Consider the following 19,813-nt stretch of genomic DNA (forward strand, 5'->3'; position numbering starts at 1 on the left):
TTAACCTTAGAAGGGCTCATCCATGAGATGAAAAACACCAGGCTGCTTCTATAGAGGCTGTCTCAAGAATGTGCTACACTATATTAAATTAGTGAATGAATGTACTTCAGAGTTTGACCAAATTCAACTGGATTTTATTTACATGTTGACAACTATGACTCAAAGAACAATACCAGTAGGCTAATAAACTTCAGTGTGGTAATATAGGGCAAACTAATTAAAAGCTCTATTTTAACCCCAACTTTAATTCCAAAATGATGTATAATTCATTTTTGTTATCCAATTTATTACAAATAAGTGATAACTGCATTGTTAAAGGGATAGTTCACCCAAAAGTGAAAATTGTCATCTATTCCCCATCAAGTTGCTCCAAACCTGTATCAATTCTGCTGAATGCTAAATATAATTTGAAGAATATGGGTAATTAAACTGGGCCTCACTGACGTGAAGTTCTAGGCATAGCCTGGGAAGAGAAAGGGAGAGAAAAAACTTTGAAAGTCAGTCACTGTTTGATAAAACATATTCTTCAAAATATATTTTATGTTCAGCAGAAGAAATTCATACAGGCTTGGAGCTTGGAGCTTTTTTTGGGTGAACTTTCCCTTTCAATGAGTCACTTTGTAAGAGATCGGATTCGGAACACATATACCGCAATGTTCCAGTGGAGGCATCGCACCTCACGCATCAAGTGTCTCTAGCATGGACAGGATGGGTCTCTAGTCGGAGCACGTGTGACACCGGCACCGCTGGAATAATCGAGCTGAAACCGGTTCTTGCCCGTTGTTCTGGAGTGGAGACTGCGTAAACATTACGCAGGAGTTGCGTAAACATTACGCAGGAGTTACGCAAACAACGCAGAACTTTCTTGCGCGAGCGTACAGCGTAGCTCCAAACTCAGACAGATACGGTCTTCGCGGAGCAATGTGATATTGAAAACTTGTGCAACCTACGCACGACTGCTGTTTCACCTGCAGCTTAGCAGCCTTTAGCCGTTGTTTGAAAAAGGAAATTACGCAGTTTTAGACATCGAAAAACAGAACAATTGAATGTAAGTTAAAGTTTGTTGATTATGATGAAGTGAACGGGGACTGTTAGCATTACCGGCTAACTGACATAAATCAGCTGACGTGTTTCCAATACCTATTTCCAATATTTTTGTTGTGTATATTGTCAGTTTTGTATTTTACGAAGAAAACAGCATAACTTATGCGTTGTTAGCCGATGCCGATTGTTTGAAACGCGTTATGCTTGGTCAGAAGAATTAGCATTAGCTTTCACTCCGATCTGACTTAGTAGTTTATTGTAATTTGACATTTATTGATTAATTTAACATTTATTGTGTGACATATACTGTGGTGTGCGGCACATTTCTACTTGTTTATGTAAGATTTCAGTAATGAAATGGTGGTTTCTGTGTGTAAATTCGTTGGCCATCTCCTTTGCACCGTTGACAGCTCTGTAGAGTGACAGAAAGAGCGAGAATCATGATGAAGATCAGTCCTCATTCACGGTTTCTCTTCGGCCCTTAACAGACAGGTAACTATTAAATATAACTTAAATCTGTCTAACAGCCTCTTATTTTATTTAAATGCTTTAATACACGTCACTAGTTGATTCTGTATTTGATTCTGTCTTGATTATGTGCTTGGTTTTGTGTGAAATTAGCAGTGGTTATTTAATTAATCAGGTTGGGTATTAAAATGATTTCTCCATCATACAGTCTGGAATCTTAGCTTTGACGTGTAAAAAGACATCACGACGGCCATAGAAGAGCTAAAAAGGAGGGAGTTGAGCTCTTCCTCTGTGCAAGCTTCATCGTCCTCCACTTCATCCGCAATGGAGCTTGCTCTGGTGAGTTTGTGGTATTGCTATGTGCTTTAATGTCAATTCTGTTGAAGTAAAATGTTGAATGTCTGTAAAGGCAAGTGCACACTACAGGTTTTTAAAACGTCGGGCTGAACTGTGCAGTTCACACTACATGACTTGCTCTCTGTGAAATCAGGAGTGTTCAAGTTGTTGAGCTGTTCACACCACACGACACAACGTGATTGATCCGCAACAGGAGGTAACTCACTACACGAGGTGACAACAACTCTGTCAGCCAACGATTCTATCTTGTCTACAAACCACGTTTTATCACGAAGAAATCACGCGATAAAACGAACCGGAAATGACGCAATACAGCACGCGCGCCACTACCCAGCGAAGAAGAACACAAGTACACAGAGGCCGTTTCTCAATACCAAGTACGCAAACTTCGGACTTGCGTCCTTGGTAGTTCAGACTTGCCAAGTTCGACTTAGAAGAACGAACTCCCGAGGACGAGAGGACGCAAGTCCGGTTATTCTGCAAATGGGACAGCGGCGTTCTTGATCGCGTCACTCAGCACGCTCTGGCTACTCCGGTTATCTCTTTATGTATATTTTAGGCAACAATAAAACGAAATATGGTATAAAACAACACTCTGCCTCTTTTCATTAAAAAAAAAATCTTAAACATATTAAATGGCCACACAAATGTGGTTCAGGCAACGTGTACATTGATTATCTTCACTGCATAACAACACGAAATAAAACGCAACCCTGCTTCTTTTTGCTTTCATTTTAAAAATATTAAACATTATTGAACATTAAAACTGACATTTAAAAAACAGACGGGGTTGTGTCATTTTATTTTATTATACATGTACAGTGAAGAGAATGCTATAATAAAATAAATATTAAAATATATATATATATTTTAAAATATATAGCCTAAAATAAAATTACACAACCCTGACTCTTTTTGTTAAATGTCCGTTTTAATGATCTGATATCCAGTATAAAAGTATAAGTAAATAAAAATAAATAAAGCAAACAATTCAGTCAAACATAAGTCAGCTTAAAATAGCATAAATATATAAAATTATGAAACTTCACTTTGCCCTCAGCCAAAACGATTTGCCATGGAACAAATTATAGATTAATGAGACCAAAGATCGCCCGTTAGATATACACAAGAGAAGACGAATTATATCTCATGTTTAACCTCTAGACTAGAGACACCAGAGCCAGCGGCAAACATCAGAAGCACTAGCCGAGGTAAGGCTGTTCCAGTCGGGGTTAATGAGCGCTGAGCGCCCGGTGATCGCCTGGATCTCACAACTCCGAAAACGTCAGATACATTTTTTAAATAGGCGCTATCTTTATAAATAAATCTCAGATTTGAGCTTTAAACAACTACATTCTCGACTGAAACACTCTTAGAATTACATTTCGTGACACGATAACAGTAGTAGTTTGATATTACGCGGGTTTTCTCCTCTGCCATTGACGCTTGCTGGTGGGACGAGATGCATTCTGGGATCCCTTTCTGTCTCAAGTCTGCACAAGTCACCTCTACATGCATCCTCGGTAAAAGGGGCGGATCAAGAACACATCCGGGGATTTGAACTGGACTTGGCTAGATGTGAACTTTTGAATTGGGACAGTACTTGGGCAGCGACTGATGACGTTTCACAAGTCCACAAGAACACAAGTACAGACAAGAACGCATATTGAGAAACGGCCATAGACAGTATATAAACTGGACACAGCGACCCCATAGACCCTTTTACAGCCCACGTGATCAAATAGTTGCGCGCGCATTTTGGCAACGGAAGTGGTGTTGTTCCCCACTGGCTCTAACGTGTTAGCAACTCCGAAAGTTTATCAAAACGGTTTCCAAGCATCAAAATGTCTGGTTGTTACGTTTACGGTTGCACTAATCGATATTCCACCAAGGGGCTTAAAGGTTGTGTAGGTAAGAATTGTCTAAAGAACTTTTTTTCAAATTGGCTTAAACTGTCTTTATATACCAATACATAATTAAAATGTAAGTACTTTGAAAAAGAGAGTATAAAACTTGAGTGACTATAGTATATTTAATCTTCAAAAAACAGCTCATTAGTTCCTACCGGGACGAAACAAGTGATTGGCTTGCGCGACTGTCACTCTCCGTCGCCATGACTACCGCCGCTATTACTGGCTCTGCCCACGTGCGCACTCTGCTGATTCTCGCCATACTTCCGTTGCCAATATGCGCGCGCATACGTTGCTACGTCATCATTGTGTACAAACAGTAAAAGGGTCTATAGGTTTCAACGGAGAGAAGTGAAGTCAATTAGAAGCACTCACTTCCTGATCGCCAGGCGAACTGCGCAGACTCAAACTGAGCTTGACGACGTAGATGTGACGTGAGCAACCTGTAGGTCTTCTAGTAGCTGTGCCGAGAGAAATCTGAATCATTCCCTTCCGAATCTCGCTGAGACTGAGAGCGTGAGCATTAGCTGTCCATGAGCTAGCAGCGGGAGCAACTTTATCACTCTCTATGGGCTTCTCCCTTGACTTTATGCCTCCACGCCCTCCCGATTGCCCGTGAGCTTCTCTGCCTGTCCATACGGTAATTTCTCGACTTGTGCGACAGAGTCTCGCGATTATGACGCAATCGTTAGCCTATTTTTACAAAAAACTGCTTCTACGGGGCCATAACGTAAGATACAAGGTAATAGAGCCTTTTATACATTTTCGTGTTTCTTTAGAAATAAACAATGGACAAACGGTGTCTTTAAACGCCTCAGATGTAAAGTTATTCGCTGTCAAAGTGACGCCAAAATGAATGAGAGTCAATGGAATGCTAACAGCAGGTGGGGGTCCGCTAGCCAATTGCGGCGCCCAGGGATGCTTCAGTGTCTTCCGAAACACTGCCCCCCTGCAAGTACACAACACGCGAGTCTTTGTTTGAATATGGACGTCAGACAGAAATTAGTGCTGCTAACTGTTTGCGCGATGATTTGCTCTGGATTTTTTTTTTTCCCCATAGACAGTATATAAACGGTATTATTTTCCCAGTGACCTCAACCCATGCCTTGCTCTGATTGGCTGTAGCTCATGGCATCACATGTGGTTGAGTCGTGTGACAGCTCCAGATATCTAGCATGCTAGATATTTTTCTGGGCTCGGCGACGCGTCCGCGAGGCGTCTGCGAGCGTCTTTGATGCGTTGTTGGCTCTTTCATACTAACAGATTGGCGAGCGTTCATCGGCCGCTAATCCCCCGCGATTTGCACGCGATAACAACCCGACCTGTCGGCGAGCTCAACGATTTGCAAATCGGGCTTAAAATCCTGTAGTGTGAACTAGGCATAACCTGACCGTTGATTCTGTAGGCTTTTTAATACTTCAATGTCATGCTTTTGTAATATAATCTACATTACAGATTGACTGCATTACATTAACTTCTGCTTGAATGTGTGACCTTCTATTCAGGAAAGAATAGTAATCAAAATGGGTTTTTTAGGGGCCGAGACGAGGTAAACGTACAATGCAATTTGCAATGATACCAAAAGAAGCACACCCCAAATTTCTGAAAATACGTGAACATTTATTTGACACAATATTAACTTAGAATTCACTTAAATATTTGACATTTAGCATATTACATCAAGAAGGCAGTCGTATTGGAACTGATGCAAGCAGAATAAACTTCCACTTGTGTTAACTGATCATGATTAACTCAAAATGGCCAAATAATTCTGACTGACATATTAGTCAATAAAAGCAATCAGGGTTTGTACTTATTTGTAATTGTAGGCCAGAGAGAACGTGTATGTTATGATGACACTGTTTTCCAACCACATAAGCGTTTTATGTGCTAATGTCATATAAAGATCTGAAAGTATTTTTTTATGTGCAACTCTGCTGAACCTATGTTGGAATATTAGGATGCATGCATCCAATGAATGACCCACATTTTCACACAAGCACACGCTAACGCACATATACATATGCCTTTGGCAACGGTATGACTCACGCTGTGCTGAAAGCACTTGATCCGATGGAGAGGAACACAAATGAGGAGAGTGAAACCACGGATGTGCGTTTAGGTGTAAAGGGGTGAGTGTGGAACAGCAGCGCTGAGAACGGCAGGCATGGAGGCTTGTGGATTAAGCCGCTGAATCTCCTGCTGGGGGTGGGAGGGGGTTAAAGAGAGATTTCTGGGTATTGTGTGTGAGAGGAGAGAGATGGAGGCTTACTTTGTCATGTGCTGTTAACGGCAGCAGTAAGAGTGTGATAAAGAGAGATGCAAGAGAAAAAGGACCCTCAGCCCAAATCTACCAGCATCCTGGGAAAGGTAGGGCAGATTAGTCAGTGGCTCACTGTATGTTTCTCTAGTCAGTGTTGTGTGTGTGTGTGTGCGCGCATCTTCCCATCACTCGTGTCATGCTGTTTTCGTGCTTGTAAATGAATCTCAGCACTCCGAATAGCCTGTCGGCAGAGCTCGAGTCGTGATGTGTACATCAGTATGCGTGTGATGATGCTGACAGTGTCAGTGTGTGATCGCGCATCTGTGTTGGATGTGATTCTCTGTGGTATATCTGTTTTGAAGTGAATTTATGTGTATTGCGTTTTGCAATTTTTTCATTTGCATACATACATGCAAATGACACCGTGTATTGTAAGGTTTGGCGTCCATGCAGGGCACCAAATGCAGAATGGATATTCAGTGTGTGAGAATATGAGAATATCCTTTTATCTGGGGTGTCAGTGTTGGTCACTGTGGTGTTTTTAGTGTCCCTGCAGTAGATGGTGACTTTTGTGTTGAGAAAACTGCAGTTTATGTACCCAAACCTGTTAAAGGGGTCATAACATGAAAAACAGGATTTTTCTTGCTCTTTTGAAATACAACTTTAACAGTGCAAAGCTTCCTCCCTAGTCCACACAGTGCATGAAAACCAAGCTACTAAATTAATTTGTTCATTATCGTGAATTGTCATGGTTATGACTTCACAGCCACATTTTATTTTAATGTATTAATTACATTTTAATAATCAAAAAAACATGTGTAATCAATTGAATTGACAGTTTAAGGAATATTTTTTTAATGAAATGAAAATATAAAAACTCCTTTTTCCAGTTGTCAAATGAAGTGCTGCATAATTTTATTATAAACCCTAATATAGTCATATTTTCAAGTTAAACCAAACCTTTACTTTGGTTTATCTGTGTTGTTTTTGCCACACTTTTGAAGAATTAATCCAAAAATGGGCAAACCCTGTGGCATACCATAAATTCCTTTATGCCTACATTCCAAGATTCTTCACGTCTTTTCCACATAGCGGAAATCATAGGGGCCTTTTTTTACATATGAATGCTTACTTGGTATTCAGGAACTTGGTGCTCATTAAGAACAACATTTTAAATTGTGTAGTTAGTAATATTTAATTTTTAATGTGGTGCAAGAAATATTGACTAACAAACATTATAAGTGGACTAAAAGGAAAATAAAATAAAATGCTACATGTGTTGAATATGGCCCCTTTTAAAGTGCTTCCTGAATTATATTCTCTTAAACTGTTGTTTCATCATCTGATCTTTCTATTCATCTCACAATTATTTGTCTTCTCTTCTGCTGTCACCCCACATTTTGTATCCATCCATTCATACTCTTATCTAGCTTTAACCTTTGTCTTCAGTCCTTGTTTTCTCAAATTCTGTCTTTCTTGGTTTGTTCTCTCAGGCTCACCCTGCCCTGAAGGCCTTCATGTGCGGCTCTCTCAGTGGCACCTGCTCCACTCTGCTGTTCCAGCCGTTGGATCTGGTGAAGACCCGACTGCAGACCCTGCAGAACAACATGCTCCCGGGGTGAGACGCCACTAACTGACAGGCCTGCTGTGACCCGTTATCATGTCTATAAGCCTGCAGTTATGCTGCTGTCCTTGTGCTTTCTTATCTGTCTGGTATTAGGCGTCAGTGCTGGGTTTCATGACTTGATTGGCAGATAATAAACATGTCCTGCACAGTTAAAATGCATAATCATTAGGGATGTTCCGATCAGATTTTTGCCACCGATATAGACTACAAATTTCTTGTCATCATGATCGGCCGATCCCGATCATTCAAGCTTTATATAATATGTAAGCTCTCTGTTGACTCCTTACACCCTGAAGGCATTTTTAATCATTTCACATCTAAGGGGCATACAAAAAACAAGCTATCATTATGTAAAATGGTCTCATTTGATAGAAAACCTTGATTGAAAATATATATAAAATCTATTTTGAAAATTGAAAATAGATTGTAAGAGTAGAATAGATTATACTCTTACAACACTGCTGAGAAAATCCCAGTAGCCTATAAATGACAGGTCATAATATCAAGTTTGAACTTGTTCTCAATCATGTCGACTGAGATATCAACACAAAATTGGCCCAGATGCAAAGCAATCAAAAGTTATAGCATTTGGAACAATGGTAGCTTTTTCAAACAAGTGATCTTTGAGTGTTTTTCTGAACATAAGAACTAATTACACATATAAACGCCACGAAACATACAAATATTTATAAGTACAGAGAATACGTCAAATGTAATAAGATTCTGGTTGATGATCTTCCAGCGCTGTACGGTAAATCAAGCGATCGATTTTATATATCACGTTGGAAAACACTGCGTCATGATCTCAACGCATTCGGATAGCTTAGCCAAGCAGCATGTCATGTCACTCCGTGGGAATTTTCTCAAGATCTACGCGTCATGTTATGTTGTGTGTGTTGACTCGTTTGAATCAAGACACCATGTTCTAAATAAAGACTATTTACAATGGTTTAATAATGTAGCAAAGCCGAATGTTGCACAAAAGCCTTGTCTTCTGTATACTGTTTACATGCACGTTGGCGTAGACGTTTTTCATCAATAAATTGCGTTCGGTTCGTGAGATTGGCCACATTTAGGAACTACCGATCGAGTCATAGAATGTGATTATCAGCCAATATCAATCTGTGGCAGATCGATCGGAGCATCCCATTTCTGTTGTCATTCTGACAAGGCTTAATTAGCATGTCATAGATTAAAATGACTTTAGTCCTTGCAAGGGAAGCACCGTTATACCCAAGTTTTGCCCCATACCAATAATTAAGAATTAGTAATGTTTGCTAAGACATGCATAAAGTTGAACATAAGTGATTGGGATAACTATTTAGAGCACTTTACCAACCACAAAGCAGTACCCCAGCAACTCCATAGCAACGCACTAAAAACTAGACCACTTTACCAACCACATAACACCCTTACAACCGACTGTGAGGTTTTAGGCTGTTTTTTGGTAAGATGCGTGTTGAGTGTCATTGTGTCTGTGTTTATATAACTGGCCTCTCTGTATGCTGTGTGGGAGTGTCATGTGCTCTATTATTAAACTGTCTGCCTCTCTGGTCCCCATGTCAAATTGTTTAAGATTTTTAGCTCCTTCTCTCTGTTTTCACCCATCTTTGTCTCTCTGCCCGTGTCTGTCCTGATAATTTTTTATTTCTGTCTTTGTCTCTCAGTGCTCCTAAAGTGGGAATGATTTCAGTGTTTTTAAACGTGATCCGCACAGAGAAGCTGTTTGGCCTGTGGAAGGGGGTTTCACCGGTAAGTCTACTGTGTTGGCTGATTTCTCCATTTCCTTGGTCAGCTTTCAATGTTTGATCTCACAACAGCACCAGTGCTCTGATCTCAGACGTATGTCCTGTTCTTCATTTGTCAGAGTAGACGGCATATTTAATGTGACGCAAACAAAAAGCCTCTATTGAGTGTTTTCATGGCAATCGTTTAGTGCTTGTCGAACACGACTATGAATTCAAGGTGCACATTTTCATTACGCAAAACTGTCTGTTACCATAAGCAAATCTCTTTTGAACTTTATACTAATCTAATGTGCGTGTGCCACTAAAACCAGCAACAGATAAAGGAGAAAACAATCATCAATCAGACTGTACTTTACTGTTTGGTGATAATTCAACTTCAAAACATGATTATAGTTTATCAAACCGATTTGTCAGATGTGAATATATGCAGGTTAAAAAGTGTTTTAAGTTCTTCTCATCATGTAAGAACATATTATTACTTCAAGAAAAAATTAGAGAAAATAAAACGTATTACAGATTACTGTATTATATGCCAAATATAATGCTGTATGAACCATTTATGTTAATTATGAAAAATCTACAGATATGTTTGTGAGTCTGGAAAATTACGGAAGTTTGAAATGAAAAATGTGTAGGAACCCTGATTATTACATTATTTATTATAATTATAATGTAGATTATTATATCAATGAGTGATTTCTGACTCACTGTTTCTCTCTTTTTCTGTCCTGCAGTCGTTCATGCGCTGCATCCCTGGTGTAGGGATCTACTTCAGCACATTTTACTCGCTGAAGCAGCATTACTTCGAGGATGGGTCTCCGAGCGCTGGCGAGGCGGTGTTGCTCGGGGGAGGGGCGCGTTGCGTGGCAGGCGTGGCCATGCTGCCCATCACAGTCATTAAGACTCGTTTTGAGGTGAGGACCATTGCAGAGACACTGCATATACATTGAAAATGCATGTTTTCGGGTGTATCTGTGTGTTTATTCACCATTGCACGTTTTATTTCAGAGTGGGCGGTACAATTACGTGAGTGTAGCCGGAGCTCTTAAAAGTGTGTGTCAGATCGAAGGTCCCAGGGCTCTTTACTCCGGGCTCACGGCGACTCTGCTCAGAGATGCCCCGTTCTCTGGCATCTATGTCATGTTCTATAGCCAGGCCAAAAAGGCTTTACCACAGGGTAAGCTTCTGATCAAATGAAAATGTGTGAAAGTGAAAATGATGTTGTTATCTGAGGATGTGGGATTGTTTAATAATGTCTGCTCTCTCTCATTCACTCAGAGATCAGCTCATCATCCTTTGTCCCGCTGGTTAATTTTGGCTGTGGTGTGGTGGCTGGTATTTTGGCCTCTCTAGCCACTCAGCCAGCGGATGTGATCAAAACCCACATGCAAGTCAGCCCCGCATTGTATCGCAAGACCAGCGATGCTGTACGCCACGTTTATGCTGTAAGCATCATGACCAAATTCTTATTTCACGATATGATCAATTTTATTTTACCATAACGATATGTATCATTATATAGTAATAATGTTTTATCTTATCTCATTTCTGTTATTTAAAATAAGAAAAATGAAGCAAATTACAAACAATAGGACAAATGCAATATAACTAAAATATGAATGAAACAAATTAAGTTTTTCAGGGATGATAGGTTTATTTAACATGTAGTTAGAATTAGTACAGAAATGTAATAATCAAAAATGTAAAAACTAAATATTGTGTAGTCTTCACTGTATGAATTAAATATACATTTATATATATTTAAATATAAATTTATACAGCTAAAATTATTCAGTCAAGAGCAGTAAGGTATTTTCTCTTTTGTTTGATTCGCATTAATGAAACAGAGCAGCAGGTACTGTAGGTATATTACGCTGCTGTCACTTTAAGACCAAACGCACGGATCCATTACACATCCGGTTTACACCCAATTTTTCACTTTCACTTGAGCCAAAACCGGCTGTTTACATGAACACTCCATACCATGGGCATTTTGACTTACCTGACTGTGTATTCAACCATTCAAATGCAATAAGACGTGAAAAAGAACTGAATTCACGATCGCATGCTGAGCGATGCGGATTTCTGTGAACGTGTGTACGCTGTGTGTCAGTGAGTGCTTGCACCGCATTGAGTTTTTTTACTGCTTATAACACTTTAACATCAAGCACGTCCCAAATTTGCGATCGCCTTCTAAGAGAGGTAGTTTTCTGTCCACGCACTTTGGCAGTGTGCCAGTCAGCACTTCAGAATAGATTGCACTTATAACTCTCTTTAACACCAAGCACATCCCGCTCTTTGTATTCTCATTCATGCATTTTATCAAATGGTAGTATCAATAGTGCTATATTTACACACCACGATATACACAAAATAGCAAAATCTCTAACATGGTAATGATATATATCGTCATACCGACCAGCCATGCGACAAAACATATTTGTTGACCTTTGAAAATCTCTTCAAATATAAAGAAAAGTCAGATACAAAATGTTATTTTAAACCCAGCATGAAATCAGTTCCCTAAAATACACTATTCAAAAGTTGGGGGTATGTAAGATTTCTTTTAAAGAAAGGATGTATTAAATCAGAAGTGTTAGTAAAGACTTTATATTGCTACAAAAAATTATATTTGAAAATAAAAGCGGTTCTTTTCTACTCATCAAAGCATCCTGAAAACAAATGTAGCACGGTTTCCACAAAAATATTAAGCAGCACAACCGTTTTCAACATTGATAATAATCAGAAATGTTTCTTGAGCAGCAAATCAGCATATCAGAATAATTTCTGAAGGATCATGTGACACTGAAGACTGGAGTAATGATGCTGAAAATTCAGCTTTGCATCACAGGAATAAATTACATTTTAAAATATATTTAAATAGGAAATGGTTATTTTAAATTGTATTTCACGTTTATCAAACGAATGCAGCCGTGGTGTACATAAAATACTTTGTACATAAAAAGATCTTACCAACCCAAACTTTTAAATGGTACCCTATTTATAATGTTCCTGGTGCAAGAATCATGATATTCTATAATAAAAAAATGCAACTGAAAGATAGTATGAAATCATAATAACATATCCTATCCAGTTTCCCCTTTTCATTATCCAGTCAAATGTCGATTGATGAAGCCAACATTATTTTCTTGACTTTGTCGCATTACAGAATTTAAAATTTGTTCTGAATGTTGTTTTGTATTTTTATAAGTCACAGGTTTGTTAAAGTAACTTCCCTTTCATTCTTTTCTCTGTTGTTTTAGAAGCATGGCTTGAGCGGGTTCTTTCGGGGGGCGGTTCCTCGTTCTCTGAGGAGAACCCTGATGGCTGCCATGGCCTGGACTGTGTACGAGCAGCTGATGGCACGCATGGGCCTGAAGTCCTAAAGACACCTGACGCACTTTTTCCGTAGACTTTTCAAACACTGGCAAAAGATGGCGTTCTGTCATCCTCGAAGAGTTGATCAAATTGAAAGCAGCTAGTGTTGGCTGAGGTACCGGTAATAGAAGGGTTGTGTGTATGTGTTTGTGTTTTAAGTGTAGTGAGTCTTTACCCCGTGACACCTCTGACAGTGACATTCCTAAATTGCCACGTTGTGAGTTTGTCTGCCTTGTTGATGCCTACACACTGAAGAATACCAATGAGAGACAGACTGCTAAATCATGTGCCGTCAGCTCACAAGAAATCTCTCCTCACTAACCAATGAACTCAATATACCACATGACCGTGTCATTAAAAAGTGCCCACCCTTGCAGGTTTTTGGGAAATGCACGACTCTGTGTCTGAGACCATTAAGCCTAGTCCACTGAGTTGAAAATCCCTTTTAGTCGAGGATGAGGCAAGCGGGTGTCCGAGACATGTTGACCTAATATTTCAGCGCTCCGACAATCAGACCGAATTACTCTAGAGCTGAGAAACTGAACTGACAACACATGACTGTCTCATCAACATACTCCGTTCCGACTAATAATTGCACGTCTATATGCGATGATTTGTGCTGTTCCACTGATCTCCTGTGTTATATGACTGGATGGATTTATCAGTGCAGTTCAGTACACTGGGTTCTTTATTTTCTTGAACACTCACTGCTGGGCACAGACAAAGCCAGGATTTGGATTGAATGAGACTAAGATTTCGACCTGGAGAAACACTTAATATTTAAGATGGAAACAAGTGTAGTTTCTGAGAAAATTATTTTTGAAGTGGAAAGGCTGAAGTGGAAATGATCATACGTAATTTATTGTATTTGCAAATGTGTTGTCGGACAATTTTAATTGACGTTTTGTTGTATTGAGCTATTGTGTAATAACTGCTGTAAGATGCCATAGTGTCATCAGTGGTGCTCGGTGTGAACAACTTTTTAATGATCCATAGGTTGATTTTTAGGAAATCTGCCACGAACATGTCGGGGTGGTTAATCACCCTTAACACAGGGAGAACCAATAAAAAGTTTAAAGAAAATTAATCTTGTTAGAACTATTAGGATTTTTGGTACTGTGACATTATTTTCATTGCAATTAGGCACATTTTCTTCCCAAATTATCACTTGAGATTTTTTGAATATATATTTATATATACTTATTCTGTACACCATGGTAGTCTTTGTTGTATTTATTTTGTTTAGTTTTTCTCCAAATTTTAAATCAGCATATTACAGTACTTTTACTTAAAAATTTGAGTCAAAATGCAGGGATTCATTAGAATAATGAGAATTTAGGGGAAATAGGCTTAATCGTCATGTAAATAATGTAACAATGCAAAAATCTTAATGTATCTAAATAGATTTCAATAATTTCTTTCTTTTTTATTATTATTATCATCATTTTTTCCTTAAACTTTTGGGGGTAAACATCACCTGGACACATTTTCATGAAATTTACCCCAGAAGTGTTTGAGATTCCCATTCTCTCCAACGTTCTGTCTTATGGGGATGGTGGTACTTTGTCACTTGCCATTTTATTTAATTTGAGGGTTCAAGTGAGTTTGACCATTTGAATTCAGGAATTTTATGTACTTTATCATAGTTGCATTAAGTTGGCTGAAATCAATTCAGTTTACTAATTGTTTTGAATTGTCTTGATTTGCTTCTCCCGTACAAAGCAAGCGTATCTACTGCCGAATGCAGTTTAATACCCATAATATGAAGTTTGAAGACTAGAGCCAAATGATACACTAGTTTTATATCAGTTAAGAGGGTTTATAAGTTTCGATCACACTACATGCATAGTTTGTTAAAGCACTTTACATTCAGTAAAGTTGGCTCCATTCCCCAAATTGAATCTGGGTGGTGTGTGTGTGTAGTCACATGTTGCTATGTAAGCCATTGTGCTTTGTGCTGTACTGTGGAGATATTCGTTTGCCTTCACATAATCAGTATTGTCTTTTCAGCATTATTGTTGATATTTTGTCTTTGTGTGAGATTTTTTGCACATGCAAATGTCGTGCCTATGTTAATATGTGAATAAATCTACCCCGTTTTATAAATGGTGGTAAAAGTTTGTTTTATGCATCTAGTTTTGTAAGCTACACTACATTTTCAGCTTTAACACACAAAGTAGCCTACTGAAGATGCTTTAAAAATCATTGATGCTCTTTTTGCTTTAATTGACCGAACAATGGTCTAGGTCTATATTGTTAAGGTGGCACAAAGTGGTCTTGCGTCACTGTTATGCTGTGCTCTGCTGGGTGCTACTGATGGCACAAAAACTGACAGTCTGATAGCCATCAGTGTCCCCAGACATCCATCCAGACAGAATAAACGGGGTCAGCTTTGAGGACACATGGAGGGACTGAATCACTGCAATGACACAAATCAAAAGACTAGCAGTAACTATAACTCAGACACCAGACTTCATCATCTCTTTGAGTTATGCGAGACTCCTGTCAGCTTTTATTTATAGCTAGGATCTCTAAGAAAATTATAATGATATTTCTATAACGTCCTGCATAAACCAGCAGGATGCTGTTCAAAATGCAGACATTAGACTGTTTTAATTATTTTAGTATATAAAGTTAAACCAAATTAAAATTATTAATGTTAACTAGATAAAAAATAGTTTATAACGTTAACGTTTATTTTTTTATTAGTAACGAAAATGTTTTTGAATGGTTTAGCAACTAGAGTCCGCTCACATGTGATACCTATCTTCCTCCAGTAGGGGGTTGTATGTTGATGTCTCGGTTAGACAGGAGAAATGCAGAGAGCAAGAAACCTCCCTAATATGATTGGTGGCCAACCGAGTATATATATCACGTCATTTCCTCATCCCGCCCTCTTTTCGCCGTGAGGTGCAGAACTCCATACGGCGTTGTCTCGTGGTGAGCAAAAATATATAATTTTGACGAGTTTTAAACGTCTATTTGAGTCAGACTTTAAAAAAAATAAAGCTAATAATTGCCAATGTTCATCCGTTTTTATGTTAAATGTGAAAGTTTGCGCTACTTCCCTTAAAATATGAAGGCCTTAACCGCGGCGTGTGATCTCGTGCAAGGAAGCGCGTGTAGCAGCTAACGTTAACCGTTACGGCTAACTTACAGTCAGTGTAGCGCTCGCTGTGGTCAATCGTGAGATAAATTAACTCTCTAGAGTTGTTTTATTAACATTCAGTCTCTACATACTTTTTATATTCTATTTTAGTTAATTGTTAAATTAAGTTCCATATTTAATCGAGTTGGCGAGTGTACGTTATGTGTAGCATCTCACGTGTTTCTAATGATAATGCACGATCGGTCTTAAAGCTGCTAAACATCACGCACACCATTAAAGCCTGGCACTGATGTCGGTGTTTGGGTGTCGGAAGTGTGCTAGAGTGATAAAGCTGGGTTTTCGCTAACACCATGAGGGCTGATGGTGCCCTATGACTGGGGTTTGATAGTGACCAGAGCTACATTCATCCCAATTCATGTTAGAAATACTTACTCCACTTATCTATAACTTCTTGACTAAACTCTTTGTTCCTATTTCTCCTCCCAGCTCTCCCAATAAACTCGTTACACAGGGAAAGTGGTCACGATGTCCGGAGGTCTGGATGTCCTTCAAATGAAGGAGGAGGATGTGCTGAAGTTCCTGGCCGCAGGAACCCATCTGGGAGGAACCAACCTGGACTTCCAGATGGAGCACTACGTCTACAAGAGAAAGAGTGACGGTAAAAAGCACAAGACTAGAATATGGCTTAGAGATGCCTTGCAGGTGTTTTGTCAATATTAAACTAACTTACAGTTGATTTTTGGAATAAGTTGCATGTTTCCTCATTGAGTTGACATGTGCATGTGTAGCATCTCATGTGATAATGGTGCAAGGTTTGTTTAGCCTAAATCTGTAAACATGCACACTGTTAAAGCCTGGCACTGATGTCGGTGTTTGGGTGTCGGATGTGTGCTAAAGTGAATTAGCTGGGTTTTCGCTAACACCATGAGGGCTGATGAGCCCTATGACTGGGGTTTGATAGTGGCCAAAGCTACATTCATCCAAATTAGTATATCGAAGTACAACTGTATTATTATTATTATTAGTAATACTTAGGTCTTAATTTTTTGTTAAACAAAACCATCAACAATGGATAAAAAAAAAGAAATGGTTTAACTCCATGGGACCAGTAGCTGATGACATAGAACAGTGAATGTTGCTAAAATATGGAAATATTAACTTAATCTTAGGGGGTTCTTTAAGAAAGTACTCTTTCCAAAGTGTTCAGGTTTGGTTACCCTTACTATAACTGATCAGTTTCACATTTCTGCAGGCGTGTACATCATCAACCTTAAAAAGACCTGGGAGAAACTGCTTTTGGCTGCTCGTGCTATTGTGGCCATTGAAAATCCAGCTGATGTCTGCGTTATCTCCTCCAGAAACACTGGCCAGGTAATTGGGAAAACTCAGTGACTAGACATTGGCAGCAGCATTTCTTAAAATCCAATGTTTAAAAAGAGCTTTTTAGACAGGCACACTATTAAAACCTGGCACTGTTGTCAGTGTTTGGGTGTCGGAAGTGTGCTAGAGTGATTCGGCCGGGATTTCGCTAACACCATGAGGGCTTTGCCCTATGACTGGGGTTTGATAGTGACCTGAGCCACAATATTTTGATTGAATGTTTTTTGTGAACATGGCTCTTTGTGATTTTTAGTGATGTTGATTCCTGTTCTTTCCTGTCAGAGAGCTGTGCTCAAGTTTGCATCTGCCACTGGCGCGACCACCTTCGCTGGTCGTTTCACTCCTGGAACCTTCACCAATCAGATTCAGGCTGCTTTCAGGGAGCCCCGCCTCCTGATCGTGACTGATCCTCGCGCTGACCACCAGCCGCTGACTGAGGCCTCTTACGTCAACATCCCAACCATTGCCCTCTGCAACACAGACTCCCCTCTGAGATACGTCGACATTGCCATCCCATGCAACAACAAAGTATGAATGAGAGACTTCACCGTTAATCTATATGCTATGTTTGTTCTGTGTGAAGCTCAAACGGTAGAGCATGGTGATAGCAACGCCAAGGTCATGGGTTTGATTACCCGCGGAATCAAACCCATGTTTTCTTAATGCATATTATAGATATTATTGTGAAAACTTAATTCAGGGTTCAATTCCCAGGCAAAGCAAGAGCTGGAAATTGTACCCTAAATGCAGTGCAATTTGCATTAAAGGCGTCTGCTAAATGCATATGCTATATTTTTAAATGTGTTGTGTTTTAGGGTCCCCACTCTGTGGGTTTGATGTGGTGGATGTTGGCCAGAGAGGTGCTGAGGATGAGAGGCACCATCTCCAGAGAGCACCCATGGGAGGTCATGCCTGATCTGTACTTCTACAGAGATCCTGAAGAGGTATGATGTGGCGCTTGAATTATGTATACTCTACAGGTGAAAGTGTATAGTTATAGAAGTTTACTATAAATTGTACTGAAATAAGTTTTTTTTAATACAAAATATATATTTTACAAAATAATTTGAACACTAAAATCAAAGCCATATGTCTGTTTTAAATTTGAATATTGAGCCTGCGAATAAATTATTTGAATGCTAAATATCCTGGCACAGGGACACTGAGGATTGTGTTATGCACTTGGAATATAACTATAATTTACTATTAAAGATGTGCTAATTGTGACTGATTTTGCTCCACCTCTAGATTGAGAAGGAAGAGCAGGCTGCGGCTGAGAAGGCTGTTGGTAAGGAGGAGTTCCAGGGTGAATGGACCGCTCCAGTGCCCGACTTCAACCAGCCTGAGGTTGCTGACTGGTCTGAAGGTGTTCCAGTTCCTTCTGTGCCCATCCAGCAGTTCCCAGCTGGCATAGAGGGTAAGCTGCCTTTTATATACATTTCCCCACGTATTAGTTGTTAATTGAACCGTTTTAGGAGAACAAAAGTGTTACGGTGATTATATTTGATCTGAACATAAATTGATAATGCTGTGAAAAAGTCCTGTGAATTATAATCAACTTTTCTTGACTTCAGCTCCTGCCAAACCTGCACCAGCTGAGGTGTTTGCAGGTAAGCAACATTTCCCTTTTTTGATTATTTGACAGCATAGACTGCACAATGCGAAATATTAAGGCGTCTATAACATCTGGGGTAACTTTAAATGGCTTTCTCTTCAACAGAGGACTGGAGTGCTCAGCCTGCCACTGAGGATTGGTCTGCTGCGCCCACCGCTCAGGCCGGAGACTGGGGCGGCACCACTGCAGACTGGCCTTAAGCGTTACCTAGTGATGCTTGTGAATCAATAAATTTGATTGTTTAAAATATTGCTTCTGATATGTTTTCTTATTTGTTGATTTCTGAATAACCGGGTTCCTACAGTTTGGAAAAGTACAGAATTTGATTTGAGTAATTTCCAGGTCTGTAAAAGTATGGAAAAGAAAACCGAGTATGGGAAAATATTAGCATTTCCAGGCTATTGCCCCTATTTAGTTTAATATAATAGAAAATTAAGAATTTAATGCACATAAATGTATCAGAAGTGTTTTCATGGCAGCTGTTTAGTGATTGTCAAACACGACTGAATTCAAGGTGCACTTTATCATTATGCAAAAATGCAGGTTAAGCGTTTAGGGATTCTTTTGATATTCTTAGCACCGTATTACAGAGCCACTAAGGATCTTTGCAAAAATAAAAAATATGCAGACTTTAGTGTGCACATGAGAAACCATTAAACTTGGCATAGAAAATTTGCACTGAGCCACCTATTGCACCATCAGCCCATTTCAGTGTGGTTTCTTTGGCTGCCAGAGTGTTAAAGCATACCTAAGGCCTTGAAATATGATGTACTGCCCTAATGAAAGCCCAATGGCGCTTATGGGCCTAGATTTCTATTAATTCATGTGTGCTCTCTTTTCCTTCATAAGCTGGCAGGGACGCACGCTCAAAGGACATAGGTTATAATATAAAACTAGAAATTGTAAACATGCTA

At 39.3% G+C, this 19,813-nt stretch overlaps 2 protein-coding genes across 3 annotated transcripts; both read left to right on the forward strand.

Annotated features, from left to right (window-relative positions):
- Positions 1-672: 672 nt before the first annotated feature.
- slc25a38b (solute carrier family 25 member 38b) lies at positions 673-14,916 on the forward strand. 2 transcript variants are annotated; one of them, XM_079627772.1, is made up of 9 exons: positions 673-1,048; positions 1,455-1,536; positions 1,721-1,851; positions 7,536-7,660; positions 9,337-9,421; positions 10,152-10,331; positions 10,426-10,594; positions 10,696-10,862; positions 12,681-14,916. In XM_079627772.1, exons 3-9 carry the CDS (start codon positions 1,837-1,839, stop codon positions 12,801-12,803), a joined length of 864 nt encoding a protein of 287 aa, XP_079483898.1. In that variant the 5' UTR covers positions 673-1,048; positions 1,455-1,536; positions 1,721-1,836; the 3' UTR covers positions 12,804-14,916. The 2 variants fall into 2 exon arrangements, with proteins under 2 accessions (XP_079483898.1, XP_079483899.1); XM_079627773.1 differs by lacking the exons at positions 673-1,048; positions 1,455-1,536; positions 1,721-1,851 and adding an exon at positions 6,084-6,149 and having other exon boundaries at positions 12,681-14,915.
- Positions 14,917-15,169: 253 nt separating this feature from the next.
- Positions 15,170-19,148, forward strand: rpsa (ribosomal protein SA). Its single transcript, XM_079629370.1, has 9 exons — positions 15,170-15,243; positions 15,573-15,735; positions 16,391-16,562; positions 17,157-17,275; positions 17,567-17,812; positions 18,100-18,228; positions 18,533-18,701; positions 18,859-18,894; positions 19,005-19,148. The coding sequence occupies exons 3-9, from the start codon at positions 16,430-16,432 to the stop codon at positions 19,097-19,099; spliced, it is 927 nt and encodes a 308-aa protein (XP_079485496.1). The 5' UTR covers positions 15,170-15,243; positions 15,573-15,735; positions 16,391-16,429; the 3' UTR covers positions 19,100-19,148.
- The last annotated feature ends 665 nt before the right edge of the window (positions 19,149-19,813 follow it).

This window comes from Phoxinus phoxinus (assembly GCF_949152265.1).
Source record: "Phoxinus phoxinus genome assembly, chromosome: 11".
NCBI classification, from domain to species: Eukaryota; Metazoa; Chordata; class Actinopteri; order Cypriniformes; family Leuciscidae; genus Phoxinus; species Phoxinus phoxinus.

Excerpts from the sequence above, each read along its gene's own strand:
- slc25a38b (XM_079627773.1), top strand. The coding sequence starts at position 6,099 with ATGCAAGAGAAAAAGGACCCTCAGCCCAAATCTACCAGCATCCTGGGA. Across the intron at positions 7,661-9,336 it reads CAGAACAACATGCTCCCGGG|TGCTCCTAAAGTGGGAATGA; the intron begins GTGAGACGCCAC and ends TTTGTCTCTCAG. Across the intron at positions 10,863-12,680 it reads CTGTACGCCACGTTTATGCT|AAGCATGGCTTGAGCGGGTT; the intron begins GTAAGCATCATG and ends CTGTTGTTTTAG.
- rpsa (XM_079629370.1), top strand. The coding sequence starts at position 16,430 with ATGTCCGGAGGTCTGGATGTCCTTCAAATGAAGGAGGAGGATGTGCTG. Across the intron at positions 16,563-17,156 it reads CTACAAGAGAAAGAGTGACG|GCGTGTACATCATCAACCTT; the intron begins GTAAAAAGCACA and ends ACATTTCTGCAG. Across the intron at positions 18,229-18,532 it reads TCTACAGAGATCCTGAAGAG|ATTGAGAAGGAAGAGCAGGC; the intron begins GTATGATGTGGC and ends CTCCACCTCTAG.